This window comes from Episyrphus balteatus, chromosome 3 (assembly GCF_945859705.1).
Source record: "Episyrphus balteatus chromosome 3, idEpiBalt1.1, whole genome shotgun sequence".
NCBI lineage: Eukaryota > Metazoa > Arthropoda > Insecta > Diptera > Syrphidae > Episyrphus > Episyrphus balteatus.
In genome coordinates, this window is record NC_079136.1 from 34,717,722 (window position 1) to 34,732,357 (window position 14,636).

The window sequence follows — 14,636 nt, forward strand, 5'->3', positions numbered from 1 at the left end:
TATTAAGAAACCAAAAAAACAGTTCTATGGCTGGTACCGTTAATAACGGTACAAAAAATATTTTCTTATTTCGAAAGTCGGCTCTTATATGTAATACTATACACTAAATTTTTAAACAAAATCGTTAGAGCCATTTTCCAAAAAAAATTAGCTTTTCTATTTCCGTTATATGACAGATACCGTTAGTTTTGGTCCTAAAAAAAAATGTCAATTTCCCCTCTAGAGAATCGCCCAACACTGTTAACTACCAAGTTTGAAGAGAATTGCTCTAGTAGTTTAGGCTCTAGCTCGAGGTGCATACAGACGCACAGACAGACAGACAGACAGACAGACAGACAGCATTGCCGGACCCACTTTTTTGGCATTCTCCATCATCCTAATGTCATGTAAAATTGTTATCTCGAGTTCGATTTTTTTTTCGAACCCTAAACTTCTTGTTTCTTAGGACAACCGTTTAGTGTGAAAATTAAATTTTTCAGGATAGTAAAATGATAACTGTTACATAACTAACCATTTCGGCTATGTTTATTTTGCATAAAAAAGACTTTATTGCCTTTAATAAAATTAAAATATGAGGCTATGAGAAAAATTATAGTGGCGTAAGCCATAAAATTCAGTTTTGAGCTGCGAAAGATTTAAGATAAAGGGTTTTTTAAAACAACACTTTTTTGAGTGCCATCTCGTTTTGAGAGTAGCTAGCTGCATAAATCTATTTTGTATTAAAATAAATATATTAAGAGACTCATTTCTTTGAAAAATTCATTTTTGAAAAAAAAGTAATTTACGCCACTATTGTTCTTATAGCCGAACATACTTTACATTACAAATTTTTAGTTGTCCAATAGGGATCAAGATTGGGTTGTTTTTTTTTTTGTATTAAATATTTTTCTTCGGGGAATTAAATTAATTTCAAAATCAAAATTATTACAATCATAATATACAGCTGTGAGCAGCAGACGCGATGGTGTCTTGGGGCCTACGTCCGTCATCGTCAGAGCTCCACCAGAGATCATGTAGAAAAGAATCCTGTTAATATAAATAAAATAAAGGGCCCATCAGATCTTATGTTCACTTAGATTAGATTTTCTTAGGGACATGAATCACCGAGAGCACAAGAGCTATAAATTATGGGCCTTATGCATTGTTGGCTAGCAGCACAAATGCTGGGGGCCCTGTGCCATTATTGGGTCCCTGACAAAAATAAATGTATGTAGCCCCCGAAAAATTAAATGCATATTTGAATGTGAAAAATAAATTAAAATTATTAACCTTAATTTAATTACAAAACTACTGAATTAAGAATGGAGAATTTCCCAAGTAGAATTATATGGGAGATGATTGAATCGATTTCAATGAAAATGAAAAACGTTTTAGTAGCTCTAATGTTAAAAATATGAAAAAAAAACTCAAAAGAATCATTTTTTGATTTAAAAATAAAGTGCATTTTTTTTTTTTTTGAAAAATCAATGAATTATATTGAATATTTGTTTTTATGTTGGTTAATATTTCTTTTAGCATGTATTTACCATACCATATATTAAAAAAAAAAAAAAAAATTTGAAAATTTTTATATACTAGGTAATAACAAAAAATATTTTTTTTAAACGGCTCAAACAAATTTCAATTTTTGTTTCTAAAAATTCTTTGTTATTTAAGAAATTCAATAACAGACTGCGTTTTGAGGTAAAAACCATTTAAAGTGATGTTTTTTTTAAACCTTAAACCATATTTTATAGATTTAATTTTGAATTTTTTTTTAAATGTAGTTATGGTTTATTTTCACCTCTCTTATCAACACTCTACTTACCTTTTGCGTTAAAAAATTCAAAGGTCAGCTCTTCCAACAATTTTTTGGCGGGTTGATGTCAAAATTCTGCCGGGGTCAAAATTCTGCTTTACAAAATTCTGCTTTTCAAAATTCTTTTTTTCAAAATTCTGCTTTTCATAATTCTGTTTTTCAAAACATTTAACGGGTTGGGGTCAAAATTCTGCCGGGGTCAAAATTCTGCCGGGGTCAAAATTCTTTTGTCAAAATTCTGCTTTCAAAATTCTGCTCTACAAAATTCTGCTTTCAAAATTCTGCTTTTCAAAATTCTGTTTTTCAAAATTCTGTTTTTCAAAATTCTGCTTTTCATAATTCTGTTTTTCAAAATTCTGCCAAAAATTAAAAAAGGGTTTGGAAAATGTTCAAAAGCGCGCTTTTTAACATTTTCCAAACCCTTTTTTAATTTTTTGCAAAATTCTGTAAAATCATCTTCTTGGAAAATTATCTGCTTATTTGATTACCCACATATTTTGCATTCTTTAAATGCATATTAATTTTTGTTTTATAAATGAATAAATTTTAAAATATTAAGAAAAGGTTTTGATAACAAACATTTCCGAAAATAATTCAAAATATTTTAATTTGTTAAATAAAGATGAATATTCAAAAATTTGAATAGTAAAAGAAATATCTTGTATCAAACAGCATCGGTTCCAATAAGTTATAGATTTTAAACAAAAAAATTTAGGAAAGTACCAATGTTGAATTACATTAATGAGGTGTATTTTTTTAGTCAGCGCATATGCTATAAAAAAAAAAAAAACAGTATAATGCTGGCAGAATTTTGAAAAGCAGAATTTTAAAAAGCAGAATTTTGAAAAGCAGAATAGAAAAAAGCAGAATTTTGCAAAACAGAATTTTCGTTAAAAAAGTAGAATTTTGAAAAGCAGAATTTTGAAGCCAGAATTTTGACCCGATCCCTTTTTTGGCTTATCTACAGCTTTGTGACAGAATTGAAAAACATTGTTTAAGAGGTTATGGTTACATATATTTACATTGAAAGTTTATTAAATTTCTATACGCTAATAAGAATCAAAAACATCTTAAACTATAGACAAGTTATAGTTTATAATAATTATTTTGTTTTTTTTTTTTTTAAGTAATTTTGTGAATTATATAATATGTATGGTCTTATAGAATTTCTAATATTCGTAATACATTTATATAATTAATTAATAAACATTTATTTTTAGGTTGATTAGTCAGTAGTTTTGCCTACTAATGTTATATTCCATTAAATTTTACATTCATTAAGGTTTCATCAGTGACAGTGACAATTTTTTTTAAATTTTTATTATTATTTCATTATTTAATTATATTTTTTATAAGTTTAATAATATTATAAGCATATTTGTGTGACTTTTTTTTTTTTTTAATTAAATTTAAAATGTAATGAATTTGATTATATAATAAATAATTGTTTTTTTTTTTTTGTTTATACTAAATTTTATGATTGTTGCGGTTTACCGACTTTAGTATACGTTACTACCTTTTTTAGCAGCAACTGGTAGTTTATCACCCTGCAAGTAGGGATTCAAATTCTCCTCTTGAGGGTGGAACTTTTTTGAAACGAGGTTTTTGTGTTCGGATGGATGGAATTGTCTAGCCAAGAGTGTCTTCAAATTGGAAGCCAGTGGACGTGTGTCTTCGCTGGTATCTTCACTGGGGCAGTCGAACATATGCTCACCATCGCACATGCATTCCTGAGCAGTTTGATATTCACGACTAAAAGCAGCAGTATTTTCAAAATCCGAAATGCATCCGTTTTCATCGGTATATCCATAGGGGCAGGGATTTGGAGGATTGCAATAAGCTGGAAGAGTTGCGTCGGTTTTGATGTGGGCCTTGGAGCGATGTGGACTTTCGTCACCGCCTCCAGTTACAAATTGATGTCCCCACAAAGAGCTATGCTGAAGGTATTCCTGGTCCCTGAGTGAAGGATTTGGATTACCATCGAGCAATGCATCATAGTCCATTTGTTCAGCTTCGAGATCGTCAGATGCTCGAGCCATCAAAGCCAAATGCGATGGAATGTCAGCCATTGGGTCAATATAGGTATCTGTTGGATCGATCAAATCTTTTCCCATGCGGTCGACGATTTCTCGCAACAACGCATCGGAAAAGTAATGATCCTTCACCGATAGCGGAAGGAATCCAAAAGCATTGTATGGCAGTGCCAGTGACATTATAGTCAAGAGAAGGAACCTGGTTCTACAAGCCATGGTGATCTGAAAATATTTTCAAATGGTTATATTGTTTTTTTTTTTTTTTTTTTTTCAAAATTAAGGAAAGAATTTAAGCAATTTTTTGGATACCTAAAATTCCAATAGGTTAAATAAAGATAAACCAAGAAAAAGGCTGAGTTGTAACCTGATTTCATATAGAAAAAAATGTTTTTCTATTAAGATTTCAAGATTTGGAAGTACCTATGCATTTTTTTTTTAGTTCAAAATCTTGTGAACAATTTTGTTATAATTTAAAGACTGCCTACACTCACTACATGCTTAATGTAATAAAAACAGTAGGTATACAGAGAAAAATAGACCACATAAAATAGAACAAAAATAATAAGATTTCTCTATGGTTTTCATCCAAGAAGGAAACCTTATTAAAACAATCGGGTTTTCCTTATTGTTTTAAAATCTGCAACAAAATAAAAAAAACGATGACCAGGCTGGGAATCGAACTGGAGACTTCAAATCATTAGTCGCCCACCTTACCACCTGAACCAACCTGCCATGAAAATATTGATCGCGATTTTTGTTCTAGTGCTAAGTTGAAAAAAAAAATCAACTTTTCAGTCAAATTTTAATAAGATTTTCTCTATAAAAATAATAAGAAATCTCCTTAAAAAAACCTTATTAATCGTTGATTTTAATAAGATTTCCTTATGAAATGTATGGACGGTAAAACAATATGGCAATCTGTTAGTTTTTAGCGGGTCATATTTTTCTCTGTGTAACCAACATGATTTTTTTTTTCATAAAACCATCCCAGAAAATTGCTATGACGATTCTTAATTTCAAATTATGAATCGTGTTTTTTCATGCAAAACTCATTTTCAGGAAAGTCCGATTGTCTTGGTTTTAGTTCAATGAGATTCAAAATACACATGATGGACTAAGATAAGAACCCACAGCCATTATGTGGATCTGTTGATAACATAAAAAAATTTCCATCTTGGATGGCTCTTAGATTCGAATGTATTAGATGTGAAATACTTGCAGAGTCTAGTCATCTAATTCCAAAATAAACTGCACTAACACTGCACTTTCTTAAATAAGGATGATTCGCAGAAAAAAAAACGATACCATATGATTGAATTTTCTTACACAATACGGAAAGGTTAAGTTCAAAACGGTATAAATACTGCCTTCTGTACGTAAAATGCACTTGGAAACGCATACTTTAAGTGCATATTGTGGCAAGATGGATTCATAAAAAACATTCATATTTTTTCAATTTTTGTAGAAGTAATTTTCATATTACTATAGTTTTGAGTGTATTGAAGATATCTTTTTGTTTGAAACAACATTTTAAAGGTTAAGAATAGTAATTTTTAAATACATATTTTTTGCCATATTGTTAGGCACAAGCGAAAAAATACAATTTTTCATTTTTGTCCAAATATCTTAAATTTTTTTTGTCTCATTTACTTACACTTATCATGTAGATACGGGTTGACTTAAAAAAAGGCGGAAACATACTGTGAATAAATAGGTCGCTCGTCCGGTCTTCTACGAAAGAAAAAAACTGCCCCAAATCTAAGAACATTACGTAATAACCAGACGATCAAAGCTTCTATATTTATGCAAGATGGGGCCTTTGCCATAATGTTAAGATATTACGTTATTCCGCGAAACAAAAATTTAAGTATTTTACCCGCCTGGAAATTTTCCGGTCATGAATTCCATAGAAAACTTCTTTTGGGGCTTATTCCGTTTTGCACGTTATTTTGTACCAAAATTTATGAATTCTTTAACTTTTTTTAAGCCAATCCGTATCTACATGACAAGTGTAAGTAAATGAGGCAAAAAAAATTAAAGATATTTCGACAAAAACTTAAAAAATTCAGCAACATTTTTTTGCTTGGTCCTAATAATATGGCAAGATACTGTAAATATTAAAAAATTACGTATTACCCTGAATTATTAACAATTTTCGAAATTGCTGCACAAGGAGTACAGCTATCGAGTTGGTTTAAGATTTATTTTGTTGAAAAATATCTATATATAATTTTTGGTAAGTACAATTAAGCCTCCTACATATCTATAATAGCCAAGGTTCTGGAGCCAGTCAATGAGTCAAAAGCCATGAAAAATCAGCAAAATTACCAATTTTTCAAAATTTCAAATTCGGGGAAAATTAGTACATAATTTTTTAATACTAATTCAAAAATTTATAATTTCAAGCTTTAAAATGCCGTTTCAAACAAAAAGATAAATTTTTTGCTCTTTTTTGACACTCTTTAAAATTTTGGAAAATTTTTCAGAAAAAAAAAATGTTTTTTTTCATCAATATTTCTAAAATAGGATCACAACAAAAACATTACTGTTAAAAAAAGAGCCAAGTTCTCATATGTTGAAGTTATTCTAGCGCAAAAAGTACTGAAATGTAAAAGTGTACCAAGTTCTTAAGCTTGGCTTTAAATTTGTATAAATAAAATGTTGATTGTTCTCTTGACAATTTTTCTTTAAATTACCGATTTTTAAAGCTATTTGAAAAATTGCCAAGTAAACAATCTACATTTTATGTATACAAATTTAAAGCCAAGCTTAAGAACTTGGTACACTTTTACATTTCAGTACTTTTTGCGCTAGAATAACTTCAACATATGAGAACTTGGCTCTTTTTTTAACAGTAATGTTTTTGTTGTGATTTCACTACTTTTTGCAAGGTATTGCTCAGAGAAAATGGGCGGTTACCACGACCCTTGTCTAAAATTGTCAAATTTTAAATTTTTTCTTTTGTATAAACTACCAGGTCTACCATTCTACCAAATTTTAATGTTCTACGAAAGTTAGAAATGCTCTATAATATTTGATGAAAATTCACCGGAAATAGGCAGTTGCCACGCCCCCCCCCCTGGCTAAAATTCTCAGATTAAAATTTGTTTCCTTTGTATAAACTACCAGCTGTACCATTCTACCAAATTTCAAGATTCTACGATAATCAGAAGTAGGTACTCTATAATATTTGATGAAAATTCAGCGGAAATGGGCGATTGCCACGCCCCCTAGCTGAAATTCTCAAATTTAAAATTTTTTCCTTTGTATTAACTATCAGCTCTACCATTCTACCAAATTTCAAGGTTCTACGATAATCAGAAGTGCTTTATAATATTTTATGAAAATTCAGCTGAAATGGGCGGATGCCACGCCCCCTGAATTGAAAATCTCAAGTTTTCGATTTTTTCCTTTGTATACACCACAAGTCCTATCACCGCGTAAAATTTCAAGTTTCTACGATATCGGGAAGTTCTCCATAATTTTGATGATCTGTCAGTGAGTCAGTGAATCAGTGAGTCAGTGAGTCAGTTACGGTTTTTGCGATTTTTGAAGCCCTATATCTCAGAAACTACTCATCGTAGGAGGCTGAAATTTTGTGAGGTGTTTGGTTTTGACGAGCTCAACAAATGTAGTAAGTTTGAAATTTCTAGCATCTTTGGTGTGGAAGTTGTTGTTTCCTGTAAATAAGGGTGTAGTGCCAAAGTTGCTAGAGAACTTGTCTGGGCACTACCGTGCCCCTTGATACCTTTAATAAATAAAATACATAAAAGACCATTTCAAATCATTACCGTGCCTAAATTTCATAGGCTCATAACGTTGAAAACAAATACAAACAAAAAATTCTTAAATAAAATGGTAAAAACAATTCAGGGCAAATAAAGCTTTGGTCTACCAAAATGATACGAGTTTTGTTGAATTTCTTATTTCCCACAGCAGCTCCAGCTGACATCATTAGTTTTCAACCAAATCGGTACTTACTATGTTTTTTTTAAAATTAAAATTTGGCACGAGCCCCCGCCTACTTATATGTAGTAATAATATGTAATAGTAGTAGTACCTACTTTTATGTTTTAGACATAAGGTGTATTCTTTATTACGACTGGGATTAATTGGAAAAAAAACGCAGTCGGGGCTAAGCAATTTACTTGTTAAATATAAGATACCTTAACCGACGGGCTTATTTGAGCCCAGCTTAGCCCATCGGCTTAACTAAGGCCAGGGGCTAAATTTTTGTTGTATTTAAAATGTAAATTGCTAAGCCCCGACTGTGTTTTTTTTTTATATAAAAGAAATTATTTTAAAATAAAACGACTTTAATGATTGTCTAGTTTTTTTTCCAAAAATTTCTATTAATACAAGAATTCAAATGCAATACTTTGAAACTAGTACCTAATAAAACAAAAATTGTATTTAACATTTCTTATGAACTTATTTATTTCTGCGTCGGTAAAAATTGTTCCATAATTTTTGGTATTCATTTTGGGAACATGGGCAATTTTTTCCTTTGCATGCCTATGCACCAGATTAGTGTGCCCAGTTTCATGTTTTTACGAGTTCTGTATACTTTTTATAACCTGTCTGTCAGTCAGTCAGTTACGATTTTTAAGCCCCTCATCTTTACTGCCTAAAATGTACAGAGGTGTTTTTCGAGTTTGAAGTTGCAGTCATTTTAAGGAAGAGAACTTGGAGGGAAAATGACCTGAGTTGGTTCCTGTAATTAATGACGTAGTGTTTAAATTGTGAGTTAACTTTTCTGGGCACTTAATTCAAAAATAAAGAGTATAAAGTACAAGCAATTGTAGACAGTGCTGTATTTTTTAAATATTTTTTCTTTCTATTTTAAGTCACTTTGCCTATTTGCCTCCGATTAGGACCACTTTCCCGATACAGTTTTCTTATTGTATCCAAGCCAACCAGCCACATATTTGCTTTAACTACTTTACATTATTTTATGTTAAACAACATGAAGAACAAAAATCAATCAATGTTCAGGAAACTTGAATAGCAGGTAAGAGGTCATTAAGATACATATTGCTCTACTATTTTCATACCTATTCTCTGTTTTAGGATGAAATTTTATTATACTAAAAATTTTTCTTTTCCCAAAAAAAAAAAAAAACAAAATTGAAGATAGTAAAGATAAAATTCAACATTATCTATGTCAACATTTAAGAGTTAACCAGTTGCATATGGCATGGCTTCAAAAAATGTAAACATATGTTGAACATAAAGTTGAATTTTTAATTTCCGTTTGTTCTTGCGCCATTACCGAATTCATTCAGTTATAAATATTTCATTAAAGACAATTTTGATTAGAATCTTGTCTACGTGTCTAGAACATAAATATTCCGCAATATGTGTATATATACATGAGACAAATTTACGACGCATAAAGAAAAATCGATTAAAATGTTGAGAGAAAAAACAACAACAATGCAGGTTAGGGATTTTATGAATTAAAAAGTAACCATGTTACAGTTTCCAGTTTCATGGAGTCTTTATATCGTACTAACATAATTAAATATTTTACTTATTTCAATATGCTTTTTTTTTAAATATTAGTTTGCAATTTAATTTAAATTAAAAAAAAAATCTTATACATACCATTGATTTATCACCAGATGTTTGCAAGGAATTCACTCCTCAAGAAAAATTTGTTTGTCTAGAAATTTTTATTATACAGAAATGTTTTTTTTTTTTAATGTTTTGCGTTTATTAATGGTTGGATTGATGTTGATTTTAAATATTATTATGAAGATTATTACCGACTATGCCATTTGGAAAATAATGGAAAATAATGATTCCTTCAAACACAATACGTGAATGAATTCAAACTTGTCCACTCGCGGAGACGATGCAAACCTTTTTGAGGAAATTCCGACAATTGGAAAAGGTATATCTACTTGGAGGCGCATGCTCATAACCATTTTTATTGAGGAATAGGTATTTGTCACTTATTATAAGCTCTAGGTTTTTGTCTATGATACGTTAACTGTAAAAGCTTTTATCAATCTAAACATGTAAATAATTTTTATTTAAACATAGATTCAAATATCTGGCAGTTTGTTTTAAGTTCTTATTGGTAAATGTTTTACTTTAATTGCATTAAAACTAAACCTACTTAAAGGACAATAACCATTTTGGACTGTTAAGCGATTAATAAAATTGGTAACAAATTAAAGAACTATAATTATTAAGGTTGAAGTTTGAATGTTACGTTGTATTGCATTAAGAGTATAAGATATTGCAATATTAGTGGATATATTTTGCCCATTTTGAGTTTTTTCAATTTAATTTTTACACCAAAAAATTTAAAATCGTTTTAAACCAAATTATTTCAGTAAATTAATAAGAAATACTTCATGCGTACATACATTAACTTCTTTTCCCAAAATACAATGTTTTTTATACTTTTTTTTTGCAAAAAAAATTCACAAAATTATAACGAGTGTACTTTTTGAGGTGGATAGAGACAGTTTGACCTGTCAAATTTCAAATAATGGCTTGAAGTTGCTGAAATTTCGTATATGTTGGTTTTGCCAGATAAACTAAAGAATCGCGTTCATAAAACTTTCTAATTATTTTCGATTCTACGATTTCTAGCCAGGGGGCCATTTTACCTTGGGGTGCCATTTTAGGCCACTTTCCCCTAGTATTAATAATAAATGCATAGTGAAATGCATTGGCGGATCAAGGGGTTGGAATTTAAGGGGCCATCACCCTCTCATCTAAACTTCCGGGGAAAAACAGAAAATTTTGAAGGGAAAAAGGTGGAAGCAGTTAAGCTTTAAGGTTTCTTTATTGTTGCACTACGCCATGTTTGAAAAAAAATCCTTTTCAGTAATTCTTTTTTAAGGATGTATGTATTTGTGGTGAGAATGTGAGTGAGATTACTTTTTGATTTTTTAAAAATGTTTTCAATTAAAACATAAAACATTAGAAAAATGAGTTAGGTCATTATATTGTAACTAGATGTTAATCTAAGAAGAAATAAGTCCGGTCAATTTAGACATTAGAGGTTAAATTAATTCCCAGCTAGCTGAAAATTGGTAGGATTGTTGGAAACACCATCATAAATCAAATCTAAAAAGTCCTCATCGATCCGAGGCCTGGAAAAAAATTTACTTGGGGTCAAAGGTCACAAAAACTGGTTTTTCACCATTTTCAGCAAAACGGTAAGTCTTATCAAAAAATTTTGAATGCAAGAAGAATGCTCGAGCATCTGAGCTGCCTCTAAATCTTTAAGATTTACGAAAAAGTTTCAGTAAATCATGTTCATTATGTTGAAATCAGCTAAATAATAACATGATCTTGAAGGCTTGGGGTGGGCTTGAGCTCCCTGAGCCCCCCCCCCCCCTCAATACGCCACTGAATACAGGGTGTCCGATAGAGAATGGACAACCCTAGAACGGCTGATAGATTCACTTATGACTGTTCTAAAAACAGATAGAAAAAAGTTGGGTGCCTATTGTTTAGCCTTTTTTACTTCGATTTCTGTTATTTCGTTTTTGACACAATTTTTTTTGATTAGTTCGCCATCCTTTATTTGGGTTTTCGTTTACTTCGTATTTCGATCACTTCGCCCAACTATAACTTCGCCTTGTGTCTTTTTGATTTTTATTTATTTCGCATTTTCATTACAAGTCCAATGAGTTGTTTCGTCAAGGTTCATTTCGCTTTTAGTTTATTTTGGCATCTGGTTATTCCGTCTTCAGTTTTGTGGATTGTTTTGGGCTTTGAAGACTTTTGGATTAAAGATAAGCAAATCCTTATACTATAAGAGATCTGTTACCTTAAATTGTAACGAATTCGTTGTTTTTTTTCTTTTTTGAGCATTTTTAAAATTAAAAGGCACTCAAAATGACGCGAATTATTCGCCACCATTTGTTTCGTCATTTTTTTGTGGATTTTAATAGCCTAAGGGCGTTAAAATTCGCGCGAATTTTAACGCCCTTAGGCTATTAACATCCACAAAAAAATGGGCGAAACAAATGGTGGCGAAATAATTAAAGTCCAAGTGAACTAAAGGCGACTTAATTCCAAAACGTAATAGTGAAAAAACGAAGTAATCAATAACAAAATAAACTAAAAACGAGGTCATAAGAAAACGGAGTATAAGTTTGTCGAAATAAGGAAAAACGAAGTAAATAAAAAACTAAACAACAAAAATACGAAACAATAAAATAGCGAATCGACTAAGACGAAACAACCAAATACCGAAATAAGAAAAGCGGAACAAACCATACCCAAAAACGTTCTATCGCAACCAGTTCATAAAATATTGACTTTTTTTTGGTTCAGTGTATTTTAAATTTTATCATTTTATGTTTTCGTTCACTACAACCACGAATTTGAATGAATTTTATTTATTTCTTGTTTTTTTATAATTTTCTACAATAATTGGATGAGTACACAAACACTTTAAAAATTTTATAGCTGTTGCACATTTTCCTTAAAAAATATTTGAAATCTGTTTTTCGATGCAAAATGTAAAAAAAGTATTTTATGAAAAATTTTAAACACCTGTGGTATAAAATAAATCTATAGAAACCTAGGTGGCCAACTTTCTTAAAAACATTCTCGTCTAAGTGGAAAATTTTGAAGAAAGCTGACCACCTAGTCTACAATTCTTGGATTGAAAATTTTTTGATAAGACTTACCGTTTTGCTGAAAATCGTGAAAAACCAGTTTTTGTGACCTTTGACCCCAATTAATTTTTTCCAGGCCTCGGATCGATGAGGACTTTTTAGATTTGATTTATGATGGTGTTTCTAACAATCCTACCAATTTTGAGGTTGCTGGGAATTTATTTAACCTTACACCCTTATTTTAGTCTAATTTTACCGGACTAAATACTTAAGTCTTTGTATATATGTATGTATAAACGTGTGGAGGAAATTGATTTTTTCTGATACATTTTTAAGCTAGTACCATTTTTCTTGTTGATGCTGAATTTTGACTTTCAGAGATCAGATCTTTTAAAATGCGTAATAATAGAGTGTTCAAAAGTCACGTCTATATATTAAAACCATATGTTCTTCAGGTAATTCTAAATTGAAAAACTTATGAGTAGTATGTTTTCTTTAAACCATTTTCAAAATTCAATTTTAAATTAAAAAAAAAAAACAACAAGTTAAATAAAAAAAACAATGGTAAAAACGTTATGATTGAGCTGTTTTCATTTTTAAAAAGCTAAAAAATATAAAAGATATATCAAAATTGTTTAAAAATCGTTCAAAACTAATTTTATTTTTCAAAAATTGTTTTTGCGTCTTAATTAATTTTTTTTATAATAAAAAATGCATAGAGAATAAATAAATTGATCATTTTATGATTAGAAGCATTTTTATTCCTAGAATATACCCAAAAATCACCTCTTTAATTTTCTTTACCTTATTATGGGACACCCTGTATATGAAGTACTTGTTTACCCTAGATTCTATTTTTATTAGATTGAAGGAATATTTCAGCTCCTTTTTATGTGATTTTTGTTTAGGTATAAGATTTGTGCTTGATTTGATTGATAACAATGTTTTACATATGGAGTTAAAGGTAACATAGCCAAAAAAAAACTATACATATGTCCTTTTGTTATTTCGACGCGTCAAAGGCCTCCTTTAAAAAACCAATACCTGACAAGTAAATACTTAATATCTCTAAGTTTGTTTAAAAATAAATAATATTTTTGATACAGATTTATAGACCGTAAAAATATCTTTCATATGGTACTAATATGATTTTTTCTACATTATACGTACAAACGCATTCTACGATCAATTTTATTTGAAAAAATAAAGCTGAAATCTTGATTTTGAGATGGGCAACTTTAACCTCAAATATTTCGACTTTCCCATAACCGAAAATATTTCACACGCATAACAAGCTCAACGCCACCTTTTATTTGAAAATAAATTTATCTCTGTACATGTGCCTTTGAAAAATTAATTTTTTTGATAAAAAAAATAACATTCTTTTTAAAAAATTCGATTTTCTATATGATAAAAAAATATTTATTTTCTTTTTTCGTCCTCTAACTTCAGACTCATTTTAGCGAAAATTCAACAAATTAGCATTTCATAAGCACTATAAAATTTCCGCCCAAAGTTAGGAACGCAACTTCGATATTGCAATCTAGCAAGAACTCAACAAAAGAAGCCAGACTAAAATAAATGATTTGTTTTAAAAACTGAACTTTTACACTCTAAGTTACTAATTGTACTACCCAACTATCTGCTCTTTAAAAAAAAACTCAAATAAAACATAAAACTTTTCACATTTAACTTAACGTTTATCTTTCCTGCACTACTTACTAAGAACTCATTTTACAGGAAAAAGCTGTTAAAACAAAATTTATTTTACATTAACAACTTTAAAAAGGACTTTACCTCATCTACAGTATATTTTCATTCAGATGACCATCTTCACGTTGTCGGTCGTCGTCATAATATACATTACTTGACATCTGAAAGAAAAAAAAAAAAAAAAAAAACGCCCATTAGAGGTGAAAACTTATAGAAGCAGAAGGTATATAGTAACTACATAAATATTGATTTTGCCGTAATGTCTTTGAAGGATAACAACTCATCGAAGAATGTGTGTAATGTCCTTTCATGCGAATGGAATAAAGTAGTTATAGAAAGCCTAATGACTGTCACATTACTGACACATACCTTATTAATATGCTTCGTGCTGTCAGTGATTAAATTATGTGTTTGATGGGAAAAATATGACAATTAACAACATGAGTTGTATTTGAAGCTTCCAGGACTCATATATAGTAAATTAAATTCAGTATGCATTTT

General features: G+C 30.0%; 1 protein-coding gene across 1 annotated transcript; it reads right to left on the reverse strand.

The window, feature by feature from the left end:
* Positions 1 to 3,270: 3,270 nt before the first annotated feature.
* Positions 3,271 to 9,709, reverse strand: LOC129914521 (neuroendocrine protein 7B2). The gene is made up of 3 exons (XM_055993820.1): positions 9,600 to 9,709; positions 9,439 to 9,496; positions 3,271 to 4,053 (listed from the first exon to the last, which is right to left on the reverse strand). The coding sequence occupies exons 2-3, from the start codon at positions 9,439 to 9,441 to the stop codon at positions 3,298 to 3,300; spliced, it is 759 nt and encodes a 252-aa protein (XP_055849795.1). The 5' UTR covers positions 9,442 to 9,496; positions 9,600 to 9,709; the 3' UTR covers positions 3,271 to 3,297.
* Between the last annotated feature and the right edge of the window lie 4,927 nt (positions 9,710 to 14,636).